Raw genomic sequence first — 23,067 nt, 5'->3', positions numbered from 1 at the left:
AATTTTAAATTTATTAGAAATAATTAAAAATACAAAAACTCTTATAAGACTTTTCACATATCAATATTACGAGATTGATTTGATTTGACTCATGAAAAAATATTTATATTATTTTTGAAACGAAATAGATATTAATTTTTTGTCAAATATATTATTTTTTTACTATAGGTACGACAATATAAATTGCGTTAGAACAACAATGCATCATTATTCATTTATTTGATACATGAACACTGTGATCGATGTGCCTAGTTTTAGACTAATAAACAAAACATTAAAAATTTATAAAATTCAAAGGAAAAATAATGTTAAAATTTTATAAAATTCAAAAGAAAAGCAAAACCTAAACAAAGGTAAAAAATTGAAAATATGATATTTTTATTTTGCAACAAATGGTATCAGAAAAGCATCCTACAATAATGATTTATTAATTTGTAAAATTCAAAGGATAAATAATGTAACAGAAGAGCAATCATGGCAACACGTGTGGCTAGAAAAACAGAGTAATTCTACTTGAAATAAAAGTTATAAATTTCCTCAATTCTATATAATCTCCATGAAAATTATTAGCTTCGTCAATCCAATGTGAGAAGATAGATGAAGAGTGTCAAAATGGGTTAGGTCCGTTGGGTTAGTCTGTCTCGCCATACAAATTTGATGGATTGGGTTGGTAATTTTCTAACCCGCCTAAAAGGTGGGGCCGGCCCGCACCGCCCCGTCTAATGTGAGTTGTGGCGGGTTGTGGGTTGCCTCACAAAAACCCGTTAATTTACACGTGAGTCCGTCGGGTTGGCCCGTCCCACCACAAAAAATAGGTAGGTTGGGTTGGTGTTTTCTCAACCCGCCTAAAAGATGCGGCCCGCTCCACGCCGTCTAATAGTGAGTTACGACGGATTGTGGGTTAGTCCGCCCCGCTGATCTGTTTTGAAACCTCTAGATAGATCCACCATTTAATTCGTCTTTTTCCAGCTCTTTGCTGTATTGTTGAATGAACAAATATTTCTTATCTTCCGCTTTTGTAGCTGATTCAAGTATGGAAACCCCTTCACCTAACTAAAAATTTTAGCGGTGTCAATTAGGTTTCTGATCGAATCAAATTTTTTTCAACAAAATTTTGTAAAAACAAGCTGAGAATCATTTTTTTTAAAGCATTTCTAAACACTATCGAAGTGATCAAATTTTTTGTCGGAATCAAATTAATAGATTTAATTTAAATTACAAAAACAAAATTAAACAAAATAGAAAACCGGATTAGGGTATTTAAAAGTTAGGACACAAGATAAAAGAAAATGACGATGGACCGACCCTATTAATCCTTACATAGCATCTTCGATGCTATCATTGAATATCTTGATAAAAATATTCATTTAAAAATTAAAATCTAATTGAAATACCTAAAACATTTTTTTAATTCAAAATAGAAACCAAATCGATTAAATCGAATTGAACGATAATTTTTTTTTAAAAAAATCTGAAACACCAATTAAACGGAACCGGATTTCTAATTTAACTCGGTTAAATCGAGATTTTGCTTATCCTTTCTATGTAGTTCCCTATTCGTTTATTAAAAGAATCATCAAATGCTTCGACGAGGAGTATAGTTGATTGAAACCGTACTTATCATCAGATTTTCATACCATTAATAACTAATCTTAGTTTCAAATACATGAATCACATATCATATATTAAAGTAGTATTTGGGGAGCTTCTAGGAAATTTTGAAAATTTGTAAAATTTTATGAAGGAAAAGCCGAAAAGTACTTGTTAGAAGTTGTTCAAACAGTATCTAAATATTATTTTATTTATTTCATGTGCATTGCAATTATTTTGGTTATAAATGTAGGGCCAAGAAAAAATGTGGACAGTTGAATTTGCATAGAAGTGGTCTGAACAGATTTGGGTATCATTCATTCGATAAATTGACCTAAAATTTTGTCAATATGCATACGTCTATTAATGATAAGTTGGCTGCTCCACCAATCAACAGCAATGCAAATCTAGAGCTTTATTTTAGTATTTTTATAAAATAATTATTATTGATTTTTTAGTCTTATTGGTTGACTGCCCATTTCAAAAACAATAGGTCTCCTACAGTGTTATGAATTCACATTCGTTAAATATAAGTAGATCTAATCTATATTTAGAGTTAAAAGTAATACTTTGGGCAAACAAAATTATAATTTTTCATAGGTCATATCAGGTAGATCATCCTTCTCACGAAATTGAGCCATGAAACGATCCCATAAAATTTTTTGTGTTTCAAAAACTAAGATCAATCTTCGATTTATATTTTTTCAAGATCACATGTTGTGTATTTGGTGATTTTTTGGGTACTAAATTTGATGATTTTTTCCCCCATTTGAAATGAACACAAATTATACCTCTAGTATAAGGTTTTTTTTTAATTATATTATTATTTTTTAAAAAAATAACTGTGATGTGAAGTCAATTTCAAAAGGGCCCAACTGAATTAATAATGATATTAAAAAAATTGAAATGCTTTAGTACATATGCAATCAAGCTTTGCAATTCTTTTTGTCTTGTGAGGTAACAGTTCCCATTCGAGCTTGAAAATATAATCATCAATTCTTCCTGTTTTTGAAGGTTTCTTGAAGGAAATTCTATACTAATCCGCTGAATGATTGTGTCGTCATATGAAATCGAACTCGATTCATGTTAATGAAAATGAGTATGAAAAAGAATAGATCTCGTTGATATATTTTCGAGAAAAATTTTAAAGCGTTCTTCATTTGATCGAACAATACAATTACATGTTTTTGGTCTGAGAAATCTTGAGATTCCTTTTTCAAGAGTAATTTAGTTAACTGATTTGGTGATTATATTAGCAAACAAAAGACCACCTCCTTGTGAATAAGAGCGACATCACATTATCGAGAATGTGAGAGGTCGTCTTCTAATCTAATCCCAACAATCCTTATCATATTAATTCATTGTTTTAAAAAATCCCCACCAAAATACACTTCTTCAATGCATCCAAATAATTGCAAGGAAATTATTCTCCACTACCACATTTATGATTTGTACATCAAACCCGTATAAAACCATTTTACTGTTAATTTTGTGAGATGAGTATGTGACTCAACCCGATTCATGTGAAACTATTATTTTCATGTTAAAGTATTATCATGTGAATCCGGTCGACTAGTCATACGAATATAGATCCCCGAGACTGCGTCTAGAAGATACCTGCTAATAATTGTAATATATACTAGCGACCGGGGCATACGCGCTGCGTGTGTGAAATGATTAGAGTTTAATATATATATTTTAATATGATACGACGAGGTGTTTATTAAAATATTGTGTGTGATATCTACTGATCATATTAAATATACTTATCGGTGTACTACACAATATTTTTGTATACAATAATTGTATTGCAGTCAATATCACCATCAATATGGAAACATAGAAAAACGGTAAATGATTTAAATTGAATATCTACCGCGATTTTTAAAAAATATCGAAAGAATAAAACATTCACCTTCACCTTCACATTGAAGCATGTTTTCATCCGATCCCCTAATTTTCACTTATTTTTAAAGAATATATATATATATATAATATATATATATATATATATATATATGAGAAGTTTTCAGCCTTCCAACCATTTCTGCCCAACGGTATCGGGTTTTAGTGATCGGGAACGAGTTGGGTATCATTGATTGGACAACTGAAAATTTCTATATATATATATATACACAATAGTTGAGCATCCTCTCATAATGAACACATTAAATGAGTAAGGTGGATGAACAACCTAACAAAATTGATTATATATATATATATATATATATATATATATATATATATATATATAGAGTTCTTTTATGGTGCCCAACATTATATGCCCACTTCATGCCCACTTTGTACAAGTCAACTCATCTATTGTACCGGTCAACTCATCTATTGTACATGGTGGACATAAAGTGGACATATAATGTTGTGCACCATAAAAAAACTATATATATATATATATATATCAATAAATATATTATCTATTCAAGATAGTAAAAATAGAATGTCGACATATATATATATATATAAAGTTTGTTGGTCGACATTCTATTTTTACTATCTTGAATAGATAATATATTTATTGATTGATTAAATTTTGTCCAATTTTAAAATCAATTAATTTGTATATATCAACAATTCCATGAGATGAGATAATAACGGTGGTTGTCACAATCAATCTACCTCATCACAGCTGTTGTTTTCTTTTGGTAGTCCCCTACCGGCACTTAGGTAAACCATTTTGAGTGAGTCTAATTTTAAACACGAAAATTAAAATTTATCCAAAAAACAACATAAATTATTTTTTTCCTGTTCATTATGGAACAAAGAATATGGGAATAATTCCAAACATGCACTATTCGATAAGTATAATTAGTAAAATCAATTAGTTTTAATGCAATAATTTTTTTATGCATTTATCACATTAATTAGATTAAATATGCTAAAAAATAACCATATTTATTTATCAATACCGAATTTTAACTCATTAGACAACCAAAATTTTGCAATATAAATCAATTTTCCGATCGATTTCAAAATTTCTCCTCCTATGTTAAGGCACAAATACCTTGATGAATTTCAATGCCCGACAACAAAATCGTGGTCCCTTGAATTCACTTCATTGCATCATGTTGTATGGACTGATTTGTTTAACTCGTTTGGGGGAATAAATAAATAAATAAAAATATATATCTTACTATATTATTATAGTAGAAAACCTTTAATTAACCAACTTTAAATTAATTGGTGAAACTTGAAAAAAAATTACAATTATATTTTAATTTAATTCCAAGCAAAACCAAAAATATTAGACAAATTAGTTATTTTATATGATCTCCTATTTCTTTTGCCATTAGATTTTATCTTATTTACCAAAATGACATTCTCTATCTTTATTTGTATTTTTTAAAAAAAAAATTGCAAATTTAGTCCTGTATGTTTGTCACTTTGCAATTTTGATCCTTTATGTTTTTACATTTCAGTTTTAGTCTTGCATGTTCTGATTTTTGGCAAATTCGATCCTTTTTATTTGAAAATGCTTACGTGGCACTGCACACATTAGCTCCATATCATCACTGAATTGGTGCCACATCAGCACCACGTCGGAAAAAGGACTAAAATTGCCAAAAAATAAAGATATCGGACTAAAACTGAAATTTTAAAATATAAAGGACTGAAATCGCAAAGTGACAAACATACCAGACCAAAAAAGTAATTTTTTCTTTTAAATATTTAGATTAAATTGTTATCACTCTTAAAATTTTGAATATTTAATTCATCATATGATTTCTAAAAATAACAAGAAAATCAATTAGCATAAAAAATTTATATATATATGCATGCATCGCGTGCAATGCACACTATATATATATGGAGCACTTAAATGCACATCGCCCTTGCTTTAATTAGTTTGCTCTTTCAGGAAATTTAATAATGCAGAAAGTTAACTTAGAATACTTGGTGATCAATCATCAACCCTAAAAGTTTGGCTTTAAGAGCTTTTTGTGGTGGGCATCTTTATATTGAATGGTGCGTTGGTGGGAAAAGGCCTTTTGTGAATTACCTAAAAATTATATAAGATAAGATTTATATTTTCTCCTATATGACTCATATGACCAAAAAAAAAAAAAACGCACATGTTACAAGTTAAAATCCATGAAATTAAAAAAATTACAAGAAAAATGACATTCAATATTTCAAAATGGGATTAGAAAATCTTGTTGTTTTCCTTTATTTTCACCAAGGTAAATTTTAATGTATACAATATAGGTCATGACTGACATATCATACGGAAATACCGAAATTTTGGCACATCGTACCGAAATTTTTCGATATACAGACATTTTTGGTATACCGAATTTTTTTCGGTATCTATACAGTATCAATATGAATTTTTTTCGTACCAAAGTTTTGGAATTTTACTATCGGTATCGGTATGAATTTTTTTCATACCAATATTTGTGTAAGGTATACCGAAAAATCACCTCTAATATAGGTTTTATTCTCACTAGATGAGCCATGTAGGGGATCATCAATATCAAATAAGTAATATTGATGAGTTTAGCGGATTTAGTTCAACCTACTTTAAGTGTATTGCCCTAATAAAAGATCTAACAACTCATAATTTGCCATGTCAGAAATATAATATTAATTATGTATATGTGTTGAGATGCAAACCCTCGGATGAATGATTTGAATACTACCCAAAATATAGGATCTCATTAACCGGTTTAGCGGTTTAAGGCGATAAAAAAAAGCCTCCAAACACCCTCCAAAAAAAAGTCAACTTATATATATAACTAAAATTGAAATTTTTTCCTTCTACGGTATGATATTGATTAAATTTGAAACGAAAAATTCAAATTACTCGCTTAATTTCTAAAAATAAATTTGAAATCTTGTGACGGTCATTCTTGGTTACTAGCTAGTACTACTTTTTATCACAACGATGAATTTCAAAGTCTTTCTCAATGTTGGGTGAACTTCGTATGAAAAAAATTAGATCTTCCAGGCTCCAATATTTAATCTTTCACCGCATTATGATCTCTATAATAAATCCTTCAAGACAAAGTCGTTGTCATCATTGAAACTATGTCAGTGTGTAGTGAATCCATGTATTCTGTCTCAAAGGACTGACATATAATCTGTGAGCAATTCTACGAGGGGCTAGCGTCGATCATATATATATATTTCGAGAATAATTGTAAATGTTGACTAGCGTAGTTTCTAAGTTATTGTGCACGTTAATATGAGGATTTATTCAAATTGTATTAAAAGTTAGCGGCTGCGGATTTTTACGTCACAAAAAAAAAGAATAATGGTAATTGTACAATAAATATTGTGTCAATCATATTTATAATAATAATATCGTGAGATTTTGTTATTTTATCGCGAAATTTTGTATTTAATGTTATCGTGAAATTTTGATAAATTTAATTTCTGTATTAAATTTTTTTATTGTAAAAATTAATGTATTAATTTCGTTATACATTTAACATCACTGGTACATATTTCAAATGTACTCGCGCAATATATTTCAATGTAGCATCACCTTTGGATTAATGTGGATCCCACATTTTTGGGAGCCGACTAATCTAAAGGCTGCGCTCCACCCGATGGTGTTATGGTAATTAAGCATATTCTCTGACCTAATATGCATTTGTTTCACTCCATAATTAGTAAAAGTGAAACAAACCCTATATATGATTATGAATCCAAGTACAATATCGCCCATCTTTGCACATTATAGCTCAATTAGTGGGGGAAAATTAAATACCATGCATTTAAAAATGGCGAGTTAAATATTTATTATTTCGAGTGAGATACATCTCAGTTCATGAAAAATAAATTTATATTGTACACTCGACAATTTATAGTATTTATAACATCAAATTCTTCATAAGCTTGATCAGTACTTGATTGGCAAAAGAACCAAGAATGTGAATTAACTAAAAATATTTTCACAAAACTTTTTATTAAACAATTTCACAAGTAAAGTAATAGATTTTTTACCAGACCTTACTTTCGAAAGAATGTTATTTTTTACTCTAAATATACACTTAAGCGATCCATAACATATATATATATTTGGAACACATCAAAATTCATGAATCCGTGCGGGATAAAAAAGCTATACATTACATAATCTTTTCAGACTGAAATTTGTATTAGATTTCACAAATTAACTCTCATCTTTCCTGGTCTCAACTTAAATAAAAATTTATTAAAAGCTGTCACAGAAAATGGTAAACTCGTTCGTATTTATAATACATGTAAAGTTTGGTGAAAGTGAAGTGAGCTAGGGGGGTGAGACCTTCTTTTCCTCCTCTCCTTTCGTTATCCCTTCTCTCTGGCTTTTATACTGTCCGATTCCAACAACTGTTTCCTCATGAAGTAGATTTGTAAACCGATCCAGACGATGCAATATTAAGGATCAACAAGGAAAGTTAAGTTCTCCATCACATTTATATATATATCAAAGAAAATTAATGTTATATATATATATATGCTCCCTCGATTCGATTCGTTTACAGCCATAAGTTCCTCGAGTATCGATCTCACAGGTTCTCAACTGCTTTTCTTTGAATATTAATCACAAATGTTTGACACAGAGAGGAAAATGATCGACCCTCTTGACAATAGTTTTCAAGAAAATCAATTTCTTTTTAACCTTGTGAAAATATTCATGATTTTCTTGAAATTTTTTTTTTTTTTTTTGGGTGTAAATGATATTCATCAGGTTGAAGACTATAGGGTTTAGCCGCGGATTCCGTCAAATAAGAAGGTCATGCATGCTGGTGAATCTCCATTCAAGAAGCTTATGTACAATTACTAATTGCCTTCAATTCTGAAAACAAACCCCTCCCAAAAGTTGCAAGAAAATTAGCTAGGTTTTTTTAGCCTCAAAGTTTTGTCTTTTCCCTAGAACAAGATAGAATTCAAAGATCTATATATAGCAGCTAAGCAGCAAGGAGATTAATTTGTTGGATTATACACAGCTAGCTAGCGATTCGTCCCAAATGGATAATTTAAGCGGGCATCAGCCGTTGGCCATTTACGGCGGAGGGTTGATGCAGTGGCAAAGAAGTACTGCTTCCGAGTTGTTGGATGATCAGATCCAGGCAAGTTTCTATTGGCCTCAAAAACAAGAACTTGCGGCAGTAAATATTGTGCCTGCAGATCATGAGGTAATTAATTAAGTTAAGTTTCATAAAAGAAAGCTATATATATATATATACCACTAGAATATATATATATCACTCATATATATATTAATATGCAGCTGTCTCTTCAAAAGTTTATTCCCAGTTCATCAGAAAGCTCTCATGATCTTCAAGGGTTTCACTTTACTAGTACTGCGCCTTCAACATCCGAAACTCCTCCTCAATTCAATTGGATCCCCAGCTGCAATATTAATACCGCGGAAAACGAAGCCGTGCAGGGAACGGGAAGAATCTTGGAAGGGCAAGGCCTTTCTCTGTCTTTATCTTCATCTTTAACAAACATGGACGCCACCAAATTCAAGAAACTAAGAATAGGACATGGGGAGCTTTACTGCCAAAGTCATGGGATTTTAGGACACCCTTCATCAAGGGCGCCGCATACATATAATAATGGAATAATGATCCACAATAATCTTGGGAGTAGTAACCAAAATCTCTTCCATTATTCTCCCAGAACTTTATTATCAGATCATGATCACCAGAATCAAATTTACTTGGGATTCGCGGAATCCGTTAGAATTTCCACCGGCCTAAGGAACTCTAGATACTTGAAGGCTGCACAAGAGTTGCTGGAAGAATTCTGCTGTGTTGGAAGAGGGCATTTCAAGAAAGTAGGGAGAAACCCTAACTCGATCTCGGATCACCCGTCTTCTTCTAAGGATCGACGTCCTTTATCTCCTTCGGAGAGGACTGGACACCATAGAAGGAAAATTAAGCTACTTTCAATGCTTGATGAGGTATCTATCTATATTAGGTCTGACATACCGTACCGAAATACCGGAATTTTGGCATATCGTATATGAATTTTTTTTCGTATCAAAGTTTCGAAATTTTACTATCGGTATCGGTATGAATTTTTTTTCGTACCTAAGGTATACCGAAAAACCATCCCTAATCTATATATCTATCTAATACATACATGCATACATATGTATGTATGTATTTTCTCACGAAAAGGAACATTTAATTACCATAAAACTTATAAAAGAAAGTTTTTAGGGCTACTTGATCAATATAAACAAATGAAATGAAATCATTTTTATGCTTAGTAATTATTTGATGAAGTATATATTGATCTAGTTCTAATTGACATGGAAGACTACAGTTTGGGGTACATGTTGAGCAAATAGTGGGCATGCCTCCATTATAGTAGCTAGCTGGGGAATCCAATCAAGATTTCTGGAATTGTTTACAAATTTTTCTGCTCTAGCTAGCTAGCAAAATATAATTTGTCTGTGCTTCGTTGGGGACCATATTTTCACTTGATTCTTTCTGTATCATGATTGAATTAGAGGTTTTAAATAATGCATGGTGGTGAATTATTGCCAAGCTTTGATTGAAAAGAGAAAAGGTCCTAATTAAAAAATTACAATTTCATCATTTAACTACTAAGTTTTCAGTTTTCTTTTAGGATCAATGAAAATTGAACAATACTCAAGAATTGCGCGATAAATTAACATGACGCTTCTTTCTACTTTATTTCTTTCTAGATTCCATGTGCCGGAAAAGATCCACACGCGATCCCTTGTGCTATATTCATTTTACACAAACGATTCAAAAGCTTAAACTCAACAATCATGCACCCATCCCCCTAGGTTTCACGTGTGATTGTCTATGCGATACGACTATTGAATTAAAGATGATGTTAGAGTTAGTGAGTGGTGTATGGTTTGAAAAATTATAAGTTTTGATTCAATCGAAATAGCTTGATCAAATAGTTAGCTAGTGTTAGAGAGCTAGAGTTATATATTTGGTGGCCATAAATACATTGCAAGTTGGAATAATTGTTGACAAGGAGAATGTTAAAAAGTAACAATTGCTTTTGTTTTGTTTTTGTTTTGTTTCTTTCTTTGTAACTATCTATGTGGCTCCTAATATGAGGTTGAGCTGCTGCACAGTTTTGAAATATTGCATTATTTTTATCGGTTATAGTTTTTGGTACAACAACAAACGCTTGAGTCGATAATTTTATAACTCAAATATTCCATTATGATATGTATCAGGTGGATGCAAGATACACTGAGTACTTTGAACAAATGCAAGCAATAGTGAACTCATTCGACGCCATGATCGGGCAAGGGGCGGCTGACGCATACACGGGGCTGGCCCAGAAGGCGATGTCGCGGCATTTCCGATGCATAAAGGATGCCATAATAGGGGAACTGAAGCTGAGCTGTGATGCTTTGGGGGAGAAAGATGTAGCAGGTGGGAGTGGTTTGACTAAAGGGGAAACACCAAGGCTGAAAATTCTTGAACAAAAACTTAGGCAACAAAAGGCGATTGAGCATATGGGAATGATGGATCCTGAATCTTGGAGACCCCAAAGAGGATTGCCTGAGAGATCTGTCCATATTCTGAGATCATGGCTTTTTGAGCATTTTCTACATCCGTATATACTCTTCATCTCTTTCTTTCTCTCTCTCTCTCTTTTTTTTCCGCACTTTTTGTTTGATATATTTGATGAATCTGTCGATGCTATCCCATTCGGACCCGAATGAGGATCCAACGGCTCTTCTTGTTTTGCACGTGAGATGTTCACTTTTCGTTTGATCTATTCGATGTGAACGTGCAAAAAAAAAAAAAAAAGAGCCGTCAGATCTAGCACATAAGCAATATGAGAGAACCTTATTTGATTTCATCCCACATACAAACAAATGCCACCAGACATTTCTTTATAAGTTGGAAATGGTGTCCGATAGGATGTTTTCACAAAGATCTGCGTGTTAGGATCGATATAAAATTGTTTTTAACTGAAAAAAAGAACCCTTGATTTGTTAGTTAAATATGGACAGCTAGCACTTTATTTGAAAAATTGATCGTATGCATGAGTCAAGCAGTGCCAATATATTTAGGACTTATGCAACTTGAAAATTTAGGTGAAAAGTGTACAAATTCATTTTCAATGTGAATTTTGGTTTTAGTTTTATGATATGATAAAATTAGTGTACCACTTGGCTTGCCAGGTGCCAATAGTTATATGAAAGGTACATATATACTGATTCCATCATTAGTTTAATAATCATTATATTACCTCTTCCGAGTAGGTTGGGGCACTGAGATGAGTTAATTACATGAATTGGAGTTCCGGAATTAATTAGGTGCCCAAATCATATTTTTATATGTTGTTCGGACAATATTATTGGACCTTGGTCGAAATTTTAGCAGGGACTTGGAATTTAGGATCTTTGATGATATGTTAGTTTGGCATAAATATATGATATTGTTGGCAAAATAGCAAACTGGCCTTTAGTTTTATATATATTAGCAGCGATCTAGGCACACCGCACATGTGATGTATGTGTAGCATAATAAATAAAACTACGTAAATAAAAAAAAACTGGGAAAAATGGAATAGAGAAGTATATGGAGTGAGAACAAAGTTGATAAATCGCGTTTCCTATAATTTTTTTCTAATAGATAATTAATGGCCATGGTGTACTTTTAATTTCAACTTATTTGCCTTTAACAAAGTAAATTAATGTGCATTTTTATAGGCTAGAATCGCTAGATAGATATATTAAGGTTGCATTTCTTTCAAGAGATTGAATTATGCATGGGTAAGTGATACTGTGATTATAAAGTGATTAGATTAGATAGAATGTGAAACTCTACTATATTTGATTTCACATAATAGTAGAGATTAAAATTTATTCGACAACGAAATTAAAATGTTATCATTTGATCGTTATATATTCAAATATATACGAGTTATGACTCACTGATCAGGTTGCGCTTGAATTTAAGCTATAAATTTCGAATATATTTATTGTTTCGATGAATTTATATGATATGAGTTTTAAATCCACCCCAGCTAAAATGGATTTCATTTCAAATATCTCATTCTCTTACTCCAAATAAAATTAATATTTTCGTTCAAGCGCAACCAAATTAATATTGTGATCGAATCAATATTGTTCTCTTCCATTGAAACTTTTGATTTTAAAAGATTAAATAGTGATCAGTTCAATTTCTTTTTGTGTGTGAAAGAGCTAATGATCTTATGAAACTTTAAAAAATATAAACTACTTTAGTGAAACCCGAAAGGAAAAGAAAATATATTGTTAGTACGGGTGAGTTATTAGGAACTAGCAAGAAGTGATAACATACAATGTTGACTTAAAATTTGAGAACTTCCGCCACCTTATCAGTGTAGCAGTGACAGAAACATTTTCCAACAACGAAAAATCTTTCATTACTCCGAAGAAATTAAGTTAAGTTTTCATATTAACTTGGTGTTCGTGATACTCTATATCCATTAAATTAAAAAGGCTTTTGAAACATTATAATTTATCAGTACTCCCATGAATGAATAAATGTTGTTATTTTGAATAGCATTTTGAAGTACCATGCTATATATTTTAATATATAATATCATAAATATTCATATGACATTTGTATATATTTTTGTCTGATCAGGTACCCAAGCGAAGCAGACAAACATTTGCTGTCCCGACAGACTGGTTTATCTAAAAATCAGGTATTCATTACGTCTTTTGGTGTGAAATTCGATGCGCCATATATCTGCGAAAATGATGCTTCATTTTCACATTGGTTTTTGAATCCATATTGTGCCTGCAGCATAAAATGATCGTTTTATATATTCGTTTATTAGTATATGTATGTTTGCGTTATACGAATAATATCCTTTATATACGTGAATGTAGCTCAAAACTTTTTGGAAATTAATCGAGATAAAATCTATACTTAAGTAGGGTTTAAGAATTGTTTTTTTTAAAAAAATGTTTATGAGTTTTTCTTCACAAAATTTCCAAATGCTACCTTAATCTTTTTGCTCTTTTGCTGTTGAATCTCTATTTTCAGATTGCATGTCTTTGTTATGTGAAAATATTTGCTTTTTCTTTGGCTATATATTAACCAATTATATATACATTATATATCTTCTGGTTTTTCATATCTTAGTCTATATTACAAATAAGTACACTTTCAAATAGGAAATTTGAAACATTTTTTTTGGGTCTTATAACTTGCATGTTTTTCATTTTTTTTAGTTATGCTATCTGTCAATTGAATTCAATCTTAGTTCACTAATTAACTTGCAATTTTTTTCGATTTTAATAATTTTTCATCGGAGTGCTGATGTGACATCAGACACGTCAACAATATCCATCGTCATGTCAGCAATTTTCATTGACAAGCCATGATTTTTTGATATAACGTCAGCATTCAGATGAAATAAAAGTGCAACTAGTAGACCAAAACCGTAAATTAACCAACATTATAACCCAAAAAAAGAAAGAAAGATAATATATAAGTTATAGGGCAAAAAACTATACTTTTCATTTTTCAAATTCTACGGTATGAATTAATCTATTTAGGTACCGTTTGGTAGGTATGAATCGTATGATGAGATAAATAATATATAGATAAGTAATATAATGTAATAAAAAATAAATAAAAAATGATAGTTAATATAGTTTTTGAGTTGATTGATAGATTATAGTTTATTTGATTTGATTGATTAAATTTTATGGTAAACATAATAAATTACCATTTCGTCCTTTTAACAATAAATAAAATTATAAATAATATTATTTATAAGGAGTAATATAGTAATTTAAATTCAATGATGTGATTGATGTAAGATAAATAATTAATGATTTGATTGATGTAAAATAAATAATTAATAGATGGATAAATAATATGACGAGAAAAACATGAGATTGAATAAAATAAGTTAGTACATAGCGAACATGGACTGCATTATTTTAAATTTTCTATGCCATACATATGGTTTCACAAGGTTTACTTTTGAGTTTTGTCATAATTTATTTTATATATTCATTTTCAAATACTATACATATGATATCTTCTCATGGAAGCCTAGATCAACCTATCAACTTATTTAATTAATTACTATTTGATTAGCGACGGTATTTAAGAAACCATAGAAATATTCACGAAACCGTTTGGTGTGAAGGAACACATTGATTGATTAATCATCTTTGCTATGTCCAATGTTTGGCTCAAGTTTTTTCAAAGATTGGTGTCATGCACCATTGTCTAGTCTAAGTATATTGATTTAAAATCCTTAAATTATCTATTCATTATTATCTAATCCATGAACGAAACGGATGAACCACACGCTGAATGAACTGAATCCAATACTGCACCAAATTAAGAATTAATTAATTACAAATTAAATCACAGAATATATTTATATATGCATGAATCTTCCAGGTTTCCAACTGGTTCATAAATGCGAGGGTTCGTCTATGGAAGCCCATGGTTGAAGAAATGTACAATAAAGAGTTTCAGGAAGAGGTACAAAACACATCAGGGGGCAAAATATTGGACATCAATGCGCCAGATAAGGACCCTTCAAGAAACACCATTAATCAAGGCCACGGTTCAGATTCGTCGGCAAAGCACGTGATGGCGCCAGGCGATCATGGCGTGGCCGAGATCGGAGGCGGTGATGGGGATGTGGATGTGGTTTGGGCCGGGAACCCGGCACGGGATGTGTCGCTTACGTTGGGGCTTAGGCACGGGGAAAATGTCCCAAGAATGAGCCAACTTTCGATCAGAGACTTCCAAGCCTATTAGAATATTAATATAATTATTTAGTTTAAGCAAAGTGTGAGATTATTGATTTTGAGTGCAATTTGTAAATAGATGAGGAGAGAATATATAGTTGAGTTGATTGTGGTGAATATGGAATATTAAGGATTAGTTTGGATTTTTTTAAGTGTAAATTTATGGTTTGTGAGGTTGGTGAGCATTGTCTTGTAGAAAATATCAAATTTGTACATGCTCATTTGGTCTTGGTGGTTTTTTAAAAGCTCGTTTAGTTTTGTTTGTGTTTTTTTTACACAAGAAGTACGTGCATCGCACGTGTATACAAGTTAGATATAACATAGATTCTATATTAATTAGTTTGTAAGCGTTGAAATAGTTATTTGACTTGTAGCTTAACAAATCAGTTTTGTGTGTTTATTAAACATAGATTTTGTGTTAGTTTTACTTAATTTAATTGAAATTCAAAAACTTGATGATATATACGAGGATTTTGATTTTCAAAAATGATTATAATATTGTAATTACTTAGTTATCAAACACTCATGGCTTCTAATTTACAACTTTTCATTATTTTCATTTTAAATTTTTTATAATCTATAAATTTAATCACTGTTTATCATCATATTTTTTTTCAAACAAAATCATACGATGCTAGAAAAAAAAAAATTTAAAGAAGTAATGTTTTAGTACGGATAGGATTACAAATACAGGCCAAAGTTGAATAGGCCCAATTGAATGGGTTTCAGTCCATACAACTTCAATACAAATTTTAAAGGAAAAAGGAGGGGCAAAAGCAAAAGTCTAGGGGTGAAAACGAATTGAACATGTTCGTGAACTTTACGAGCTCGCTCGATAAATATTATATTCGTATTCGAGCTTATCAAACTCGAGCCGAATTCGAACCAGTTCGAACTTTTTTTCGAACCGAACTCGAGCCAAAATTACTCTGTTCGATAGTTCGCGAATAGTTCGCGAACCTTAATATTTAATTAATATAATATAATTATATAATAAATATATATATTTCGAGCTTTTCGAACCATAATATTCAAATAGTTCACGAATAGGTTCAAATATTTCGAATCGAACTCGAACTTCATTTCGAATCGAGCCTTAAAATTTTACTATTATTCGGCTCGATTCGGTTCATTTGCACCCTTAAGCAAAACGGAGAGAAAAGGATCCTTCCTATTTATTTATTTATTTATTTAAACATTTTATTTAACATTATTTTCTACATCCTTCTCATTCATATGCATACACACATATTAGTGACTATGTATATGCCTTACACGTGTAAAATAATTAGCATGATTTGTATAAAATGAAATGATGATATTTATTCATATTTTGTTACAAACTTGATTTTATATTTCTTCTCTAATTATAAACGTACTGTGATAGTTATGAATAAAAATTTATATGAATAATTTAAGTAATAAGAGAGTATAATAACATATGAAATTTGATATAGAAGATAAAAGGAAAAAGATCGAAATAGGGACGTTAGAGAAAAAAATCAATATAATTTAATCATTTGAGATCTAATTTAAAGAATAATTCAGTTAAATTTTGAGATAAAACACTTTGAAGTTATTTGACAGCAAAACAGTTATTACGAGATGTGAAACTATGATATAATACTAGTGTCTTTTGCCAGCACACATATTAAAAGTTCTTATGTATATAATATTATGGGAAAATTGTTGGAAAATCCCAATTGATCAAAAACATTTATATGTGTTTGTTTTCTATGTCAGAGATCTTTTGTTTAAGCTCCCTAATCATACCAAATTTTTTTTTTAACTCCTTTTCCACCAATTTAACATCTTTTTAATCGTCTAAATTAATTAAATGTAATTACTCTCTCTCCATCTAACTCACAATCCTTTACACTCTCTCCCCCGATTCACACGCATCAAACCCAAGAATGAATAAACCCTCCCTGCCGTTGCATTTCTGAACGGCGGTGTTCAACCATAGGCGAGAAAAATCATCGAACAAGAAGAAATTTTCGAATCGGTAGCACAAATGAGGGAAAAGGCAGTGAAAGATAAACTGAAAAAAGCTCCAACAAAGAATAAATCCGTTACAGCGGCAAAGAAGAAGAAAAACATCAAAGGTATGAGTAAAATAACCTTTTTAGGTTTTAAAATGTTCTTATAAAATCGAACTTTATTTTTAGGAATGCTTTTCTTGTTCTCTTAAACTTCATCTCTGTAAGGGAATGAGGGTTGCACATAAACAGTTTGAGGTGTTGTCACAAGGTGTTGACAACACTTACTATAACATCTTGAGTAATTTGCAGCGGAATATAATTAAAGCGTAAATAAAATAAACAAGCAACCAATTTAATAGACTCAAATGATTTAAGCAAGAGTATAAAATACTTTTGCAGCGCCTCAGGGCAAAACTTCACTAGAAAAACTTTCAAAGAGTTTTACAAATCCTAAAACTAGTGATTATTGTAAAAATCAATTTCTCAATACAAGTGAGAAATAAAGAATAAAAGTTCTCCTAAAAATTCTATATGGAATAGAATAAAGAAAACATAGTAAGGAGAAAAAATTGAAGCCAAAACACGTGAGATGTAAACACTCTTCGATCAACAATCTTCGAGTGTTCTTCACGGCTTCAAGCAACCATGATCGTGACAAGTTTCAGAAGTTCTTCAGTTCTCACGTACGTATGTGAAGCTCTCTATTCAATCTCTTTTTGTCGATCTCTAATCTCATATATATGCAAAGAATCCTTCTTCAATATGTTTTCTTGTAGGCGTAGGATTCCTTTTATTTGATCATATCAAATCTACATAAAATAAGGAAAGATAAGTATTAGATATGATATGATAAATATTCTAATCAGCTTATCAATATGAAATAAAACATTTAAATAAAAATAACTTCATGTCCAAGAAAGAAAAAAGATATTAAATAAAATCTTTTTATATTAGGGTGTTTTTAAGGAATAAAATATTCCTTTCAATATCCCCTTTTTGCCTTTCTGGACAAAATACATTTAATACACTAACAGATCAACTAAGCTCCCTCTTAATCAAAACTCCCACTGAATAGATTCTCTCCTAAGTATATGCAGAGGTGTTGTCTCGAGATGTTGGCAACATCTAGCTATGACACCTTAAATCAGAAATCATAAATGCAAGGAGAAACAAAAACAAAACATATCAGAGTTAACACACAAAGCAGTTTTGATTAGGATTAGGATCAGAGCAAAAACAAAAACTAAACAAAGAAAGAAAGAAAAAACTAGCAAGACCAAAAAGAAATTTGCAAAACAATTAAAAATGATTGCTCTCGAATTCAGCTTCTTCTGCTTCACTTTCTCCCCCTTTTTGTTCAGAATGGCCAGCTCCGCTTAGTAGTGATTCATAGTGTGCCTTTAACCCTTCATAATAGGCTAGGTTAGCCTTTGCTTGTGCGATCTTCTGCTCAGCATGCACCCATTGAACTTGTATGAATGCATGATCAACATCATGAGCAGTAGAGGGAGGTACAAAAATAGCAGTGGCAGAGGAGGTGTTGGCAGCACCTGCCACAACACCTGCGTAATCAGCAGACTCAGACCAAGGAAGGTCTATCTTCCTATTTCCCTTGAGCAATGGAGGTGCAATCTTCAGCAACTTTTCTGAAGCAATAAGTGCTTCATAATCATCCTTCTCAATCTCTTGAGACAACAGCATAGAATAGATGAGTGATGGATACGGCAGCTTCAATGTTGGTTGTGCACCATCTGCAAAAGCCATGACTGTGTCAAACACGAGTCGGCCGTAGTTGAATGCAATTCCAGTGCCAATAGCATATAAGACAGGGGTTGATGCTTGGTAACCACACTGGAATTTTCGGATGGAGTCCACGTCTTCACAACAGTTTAATGGAGGACAGAGTAAAAAGAAGTGAGCTTGGTTGCTGACAATTTCTTAGGATGAGCTGGGTAAACAGTGACATGTCCTCCAGTGATGACAGATGTCATCTCTGTTGGAAAAAGTGTTCAGATCAATTACGAATTGATACCCGGTGCAGCGGAAGTTTAAAAATTTTATTTTTATATATGGAACGATTCCATATCATGGGTATCAAAACTTTACGATTAAATTATGCAAGTAAAATAATAATAATCACAATTAATAATATTTTACCTATTCAAGCAACGGCTTGATTATGAACACCAACAGAATTTAATATGCTCTTCTTGTATATCCCGAAAATCGATGGCTTCACGATCAATCTCTGGAATAAGGTCCACGAACAGAAAACAGAAACCCTCTGATTGATTGTACTAGAAATCAATCAGATGTTTATCGATGAGAATAAACAGATTTGATCTGTTAATTCGGAATGTAATTTTTCACAAAAATCACAGACCGAATTTTCTCAAAAGGGACAGAGGAATTCAAAAATTCCCTTTGAATATTATGAGTGATTTTTCAAAAATTGCAAGATGGAATTCCTATGATTTTCGAACACTACTCATATATTTATAGATAATTTTTAGACTAGATTAAGTTATGATTATATAAGGACTCTAACTCCTTAGGGCCCATAATTCATAACTTAAGCCCAACAAGCCAAGCCTGTTATTATAGAAATTAATATAAAATTCATCGTAACTCTTATTGATAAACTAATTTTACCAATGTACACAGAAACCATTTCTGCATCTTTTAAAGTCAAGATAATTTTTCTGAATCCGAATTCAGTGATTTCCAAAAATGCCCATCCCTATGTCATTTTAGAAATTCCACTCCTTTTTAGTTAAGAAGTCAAACTTCTCTTTCATTAAATTTAACTCTTTAAATTTAACTATCTCAACGGGGTTTAGTAATCCATTACTTGTGTGACCCTCAATGGTTCAGGGATACAGCTAGCCGTGGGCTCACAACTCCTTGTGACTCGGAACAATAATTTCCGACTGGCCCAACGAATCATGGTAAGAGCTTCTAGCAATATCGCCCCATGATTTCCTAGGTATCACTGATAGTGCCTGCAAGAACCAGTAGATTTTGGTTAGCGTACAGTACGATCCCTTCATCCAAATATCCCGATCGAATCAACAACCATTGGTGCATCGAGAGTCGTTCGAGATTCGATAACTATGCATTACATCTTAGAGATCAAATAGTGACATCGCATGTGTTACTAGGAAAACCGAGTAACCTAAAACACATCATGTACTCTGGCCAGAGATTCGTCACACTAATATCTCCTCAGATCGCATAGGATATCCACACTCGCAAGTATGTGGTGAATCCTTGACAACAAAGCATCGACTCCTATATGTGTCGTAACTGTACCCAATCCCGACACCTGATGACCCCAATAGAGTCGGTAAACGAGTCAAAGTACAGTACTAGCATATAGAGTCTCAATGATGTTTCAAGTAGTAAGGACTAATGGTGTACAACCAAAACCGCGGACTTTATCCACTCGATAAGTGATAACCACTTGGAATGTCCGAATAGGGTAGTTCGATCATTCATCATATGAATATCCATTTGCATGCTTTGAAAATCTCCATGTCCATTACCAATGAAACATGGTACTTGGCATCACAAATGCTAGTCTCAATCTCGAGCGATCCTTATCCTTATTAGCGGACGACTCAATTGACTAAGAACTGTTTAGAATATATAGTGACTATAAGATGTGTTTCATAATAGTGATCTCTTTTTATTCACTATCTCATCTTACTTACACTATAGTATATTCAAGGTTTTTATCAAAATATCAATAATATATCACAATATAACAATATGAAGAAAGACAAAGAAAATGCCATTAATGAATGTAAATTATATTAAACAAAGATTGTTTATACATAGAGTCACAAAAGCCCTTAGCCACAAGTTGGCTAACCGGGCACCCACTCTTTCAATCTCCCACTTGCCCTAAAGCCAACTAGTCACACTACGCAATCCCATTGCTTCGCGATGTTTGTTAACAATGGTCCTGGCAAGGGCTTAGTAAGTGGATCAGCGATATTATCTGTAGAGGCCACTCTCTCGACAGTGATGTCTCCTATTTTCACAATCTCCCGGATGATGTGGTATTTCCTTAGTACGTGTTTGGATCTTTGATGAGACCTTGGTTCCTTTGCCTGAGCAATGGCACCAGTGTTGTCGCAGTATACCGGAACTGGACCAACAGCTTCAGGAATTACGCCCAACTCTTGGACAAAATTCCTCATCCAAACGGCCTCTTTAGCAGCAGCTGATGCTGCAATGTATTCTGCCTCAGTGGTGGAATCCGCTGTGGTGTCTTGATTGGAACTCTTCCAAGAGACAGCACCGCCATTGAGCATGAATACAAATCCAGGGGTTGAATTCGAGTCATCCACGTCGCTTTGGAAGCTAGAGTCGGTATAGCCTTCCAATTTCAATTCTCTTCCTCCATAAACCATAAATATATTCTTAGTCCTTCTCAAGTACTTAAGAATATCCTTTACGGCTTTCCATTGCATTTGACCGGGGTTGGCCTGATATCTGCTCGTGATACTCAGAGCAAAGGCTACATCCGGTCTGGTAGATATCATCTCATACATAATACTACCTATGGCTAACACATATGGTATGTGTGTCATTTTCTCTATCTCTTCGTCAGTCTTGGGACACGTAGACTTGGATAGAGAAACTGCATGACACATAGGTAGATGTCCTCTCTTGGACTCATCCATAGAAAATCTTTTCAATATGGTGTCGATGTAGGTTGCTTGAGTGAGTCCTATCATTCTCTTAGATCTATCTCTATAGATTTGTATCCCTAGAATATAGGAGGCCTCACCCAAATCCTTCATCGAGAATCTACCTGATAACCATATCTTTGTTGACTGCAACATCCCTACGTCATTCCCAATGAGTAGGATGTCATCAACATAAAGCACTAAGAACGTCACCGCATCCTTAGCTACTTTCTTGTACACACACGGTTCCTCCGGGTTTTTGATGAAACCAAAGTCCTTTATTGTTTCATCAAATTTCTGGTTCCAACTTCTTGATGCTTGTTTGAGACCATAAATTGATCTCTGAAGCTTGCATACCTTATGCTCGCTTCCCATGGATGTGAATCCATCGGGCTGCATCATATAGATTTCTTCCTTAATGTTTCCATTAAGAAATGCAGTCTTCACATCCATTTGCCATATCTCATAGTCATACCATGCTGCTATGGCAATAAGGATTCTTATGGACTTGAATATTGCGACTGGTGAAAAGGTTTCATCATAGTCAACTCCTTGTCTTTGAGTATAACCTTTTGCTACCAATCATGCCTTGTAGGTAAGTACCTTACCATCATCCCAAGTTTTCTCTTGTAGATCCATTTACACCCTATTGGAACAATTCCATCGGGAGGATCTACTAAAGACCAAACTTGGTTTGTATGCATCGAGTCTATTTCCGACTGCATAGCTTCAAGCCATAAATTAGAATTCGCATCAGAAATTGCTTCCTTGAAGTTTCTTGGATTACATCCAATGTCGGGTTCACTTTGATCCCCTTCAAGAAGAAGACCATATCGAATAGGAGGTCTAGAAGTCCTCTCGGATCTCCTAGATATAGGCGTGTCCGTTGAAGGTTCTTGAGGTGTGTGGTCGTTATTTTGTATCTCGGGTTCTTCTCGAATTTCTTCGAGTTCCATAATCTTGCCTTTCTTATCTAATAAGAACTCCTTCTCCATGAAGGTGGCATTCCTCGAAACAAACACTTTTGTCTCATAAGGATGATAGAAATAATATCCGATTGAATTCTTCA

At 32.5% G+C, this 23,067-nt stretch overlaps 1 protein-coding gene across 6 annotated transcripts; it reads left to right on the top strand.

The window, feature by feature from the left end:
- The first annotated feature begins 7,849 nt into the window (after positions 1-7,849).
- On the top strand, positions 7,850-15,580 carry LOC140884649 (BEL1-like homeodomain protein 4). Of its 6 annotated transcripts, none has more exons than XM_073291485.1 (7): positions 7,850-8,105; positions 8,282-8,339; positions 8,541-8,729; positions 8,825-9,502; positions 10,769-11,154; positions 13,182-13,242; positions 14,964-15,580. In XM_073291485.1, exons 2-7 carry the CDS (start codon positions 8,334-8,336, stop codon positions 15,327-15,329), a joined length of 1,686 nt encoding a protein of 561 aa, XP_073147586.1. In that variant the 5' UTR covers positions 7,850-8,105; positions 8,282-8,333; the 3' UTR covers positions 15,330-15,580. The 6 variants fall into 6 exon arrangements, with proteins under 6 accessions (XP_073147586.1, XP_073147602.1, XP_073147613.1 ...); XM_073291501.1 differs by having other exon boundaries at positions 8,282-8,364; XM_073291506.1 differs by having other exon boundaries at positions 7,859-7,988; positions 8,282-8,364.
- Positions 15,581-23,067: the final 7,487 nt, after the last annotated feature.

The sequence above is a fragment of the Henckelia pumila genome, chromosome 1, assembly GCF_033568475.1.
Source record: "Henckelia pumila isolate YLH828 chromosome 1, ASM3356847v2, whole genome shotgun sequence".
NCBI classification, from domain to species: domain Eukaryota; kingdom Viridiplantae; phylum Streptophyta; class Magnoliopsida; order Lamiales; family Gesneriaceae; genus Henckelia; species Henckelia pumila.
This window is presented reverse-complemented; position numbering and strand designations above follow the sequence as displayed.

What these genes read in the sequence shown, in the direction of transcription:
- LOC140884649 (XM_073291477.1), top strand. Translation starts at nt 8,268, where the DNA reads ATGATATTCATCAGGTTGAAGACTATAGGGTTTAGCCGCGGATTCCGT. An exon ending in TAAGAAGGTCATGCATGCTG is followed by an intron (nt 8,340 to 8,540) that starts GTGAATCTCCAT and finishes GATTATACACAG; the next exon opens with CTAGCTAGCGATTCGTCCCA. An exon ending in TACTTTCAATGCTTGATGAG is followed by an intron (nt 9,503 to 10,768) that starts GTATCTATCTAT and finishes GATATGTATCAG; the next exon opens with GTGGATGCAAGATACACTGA.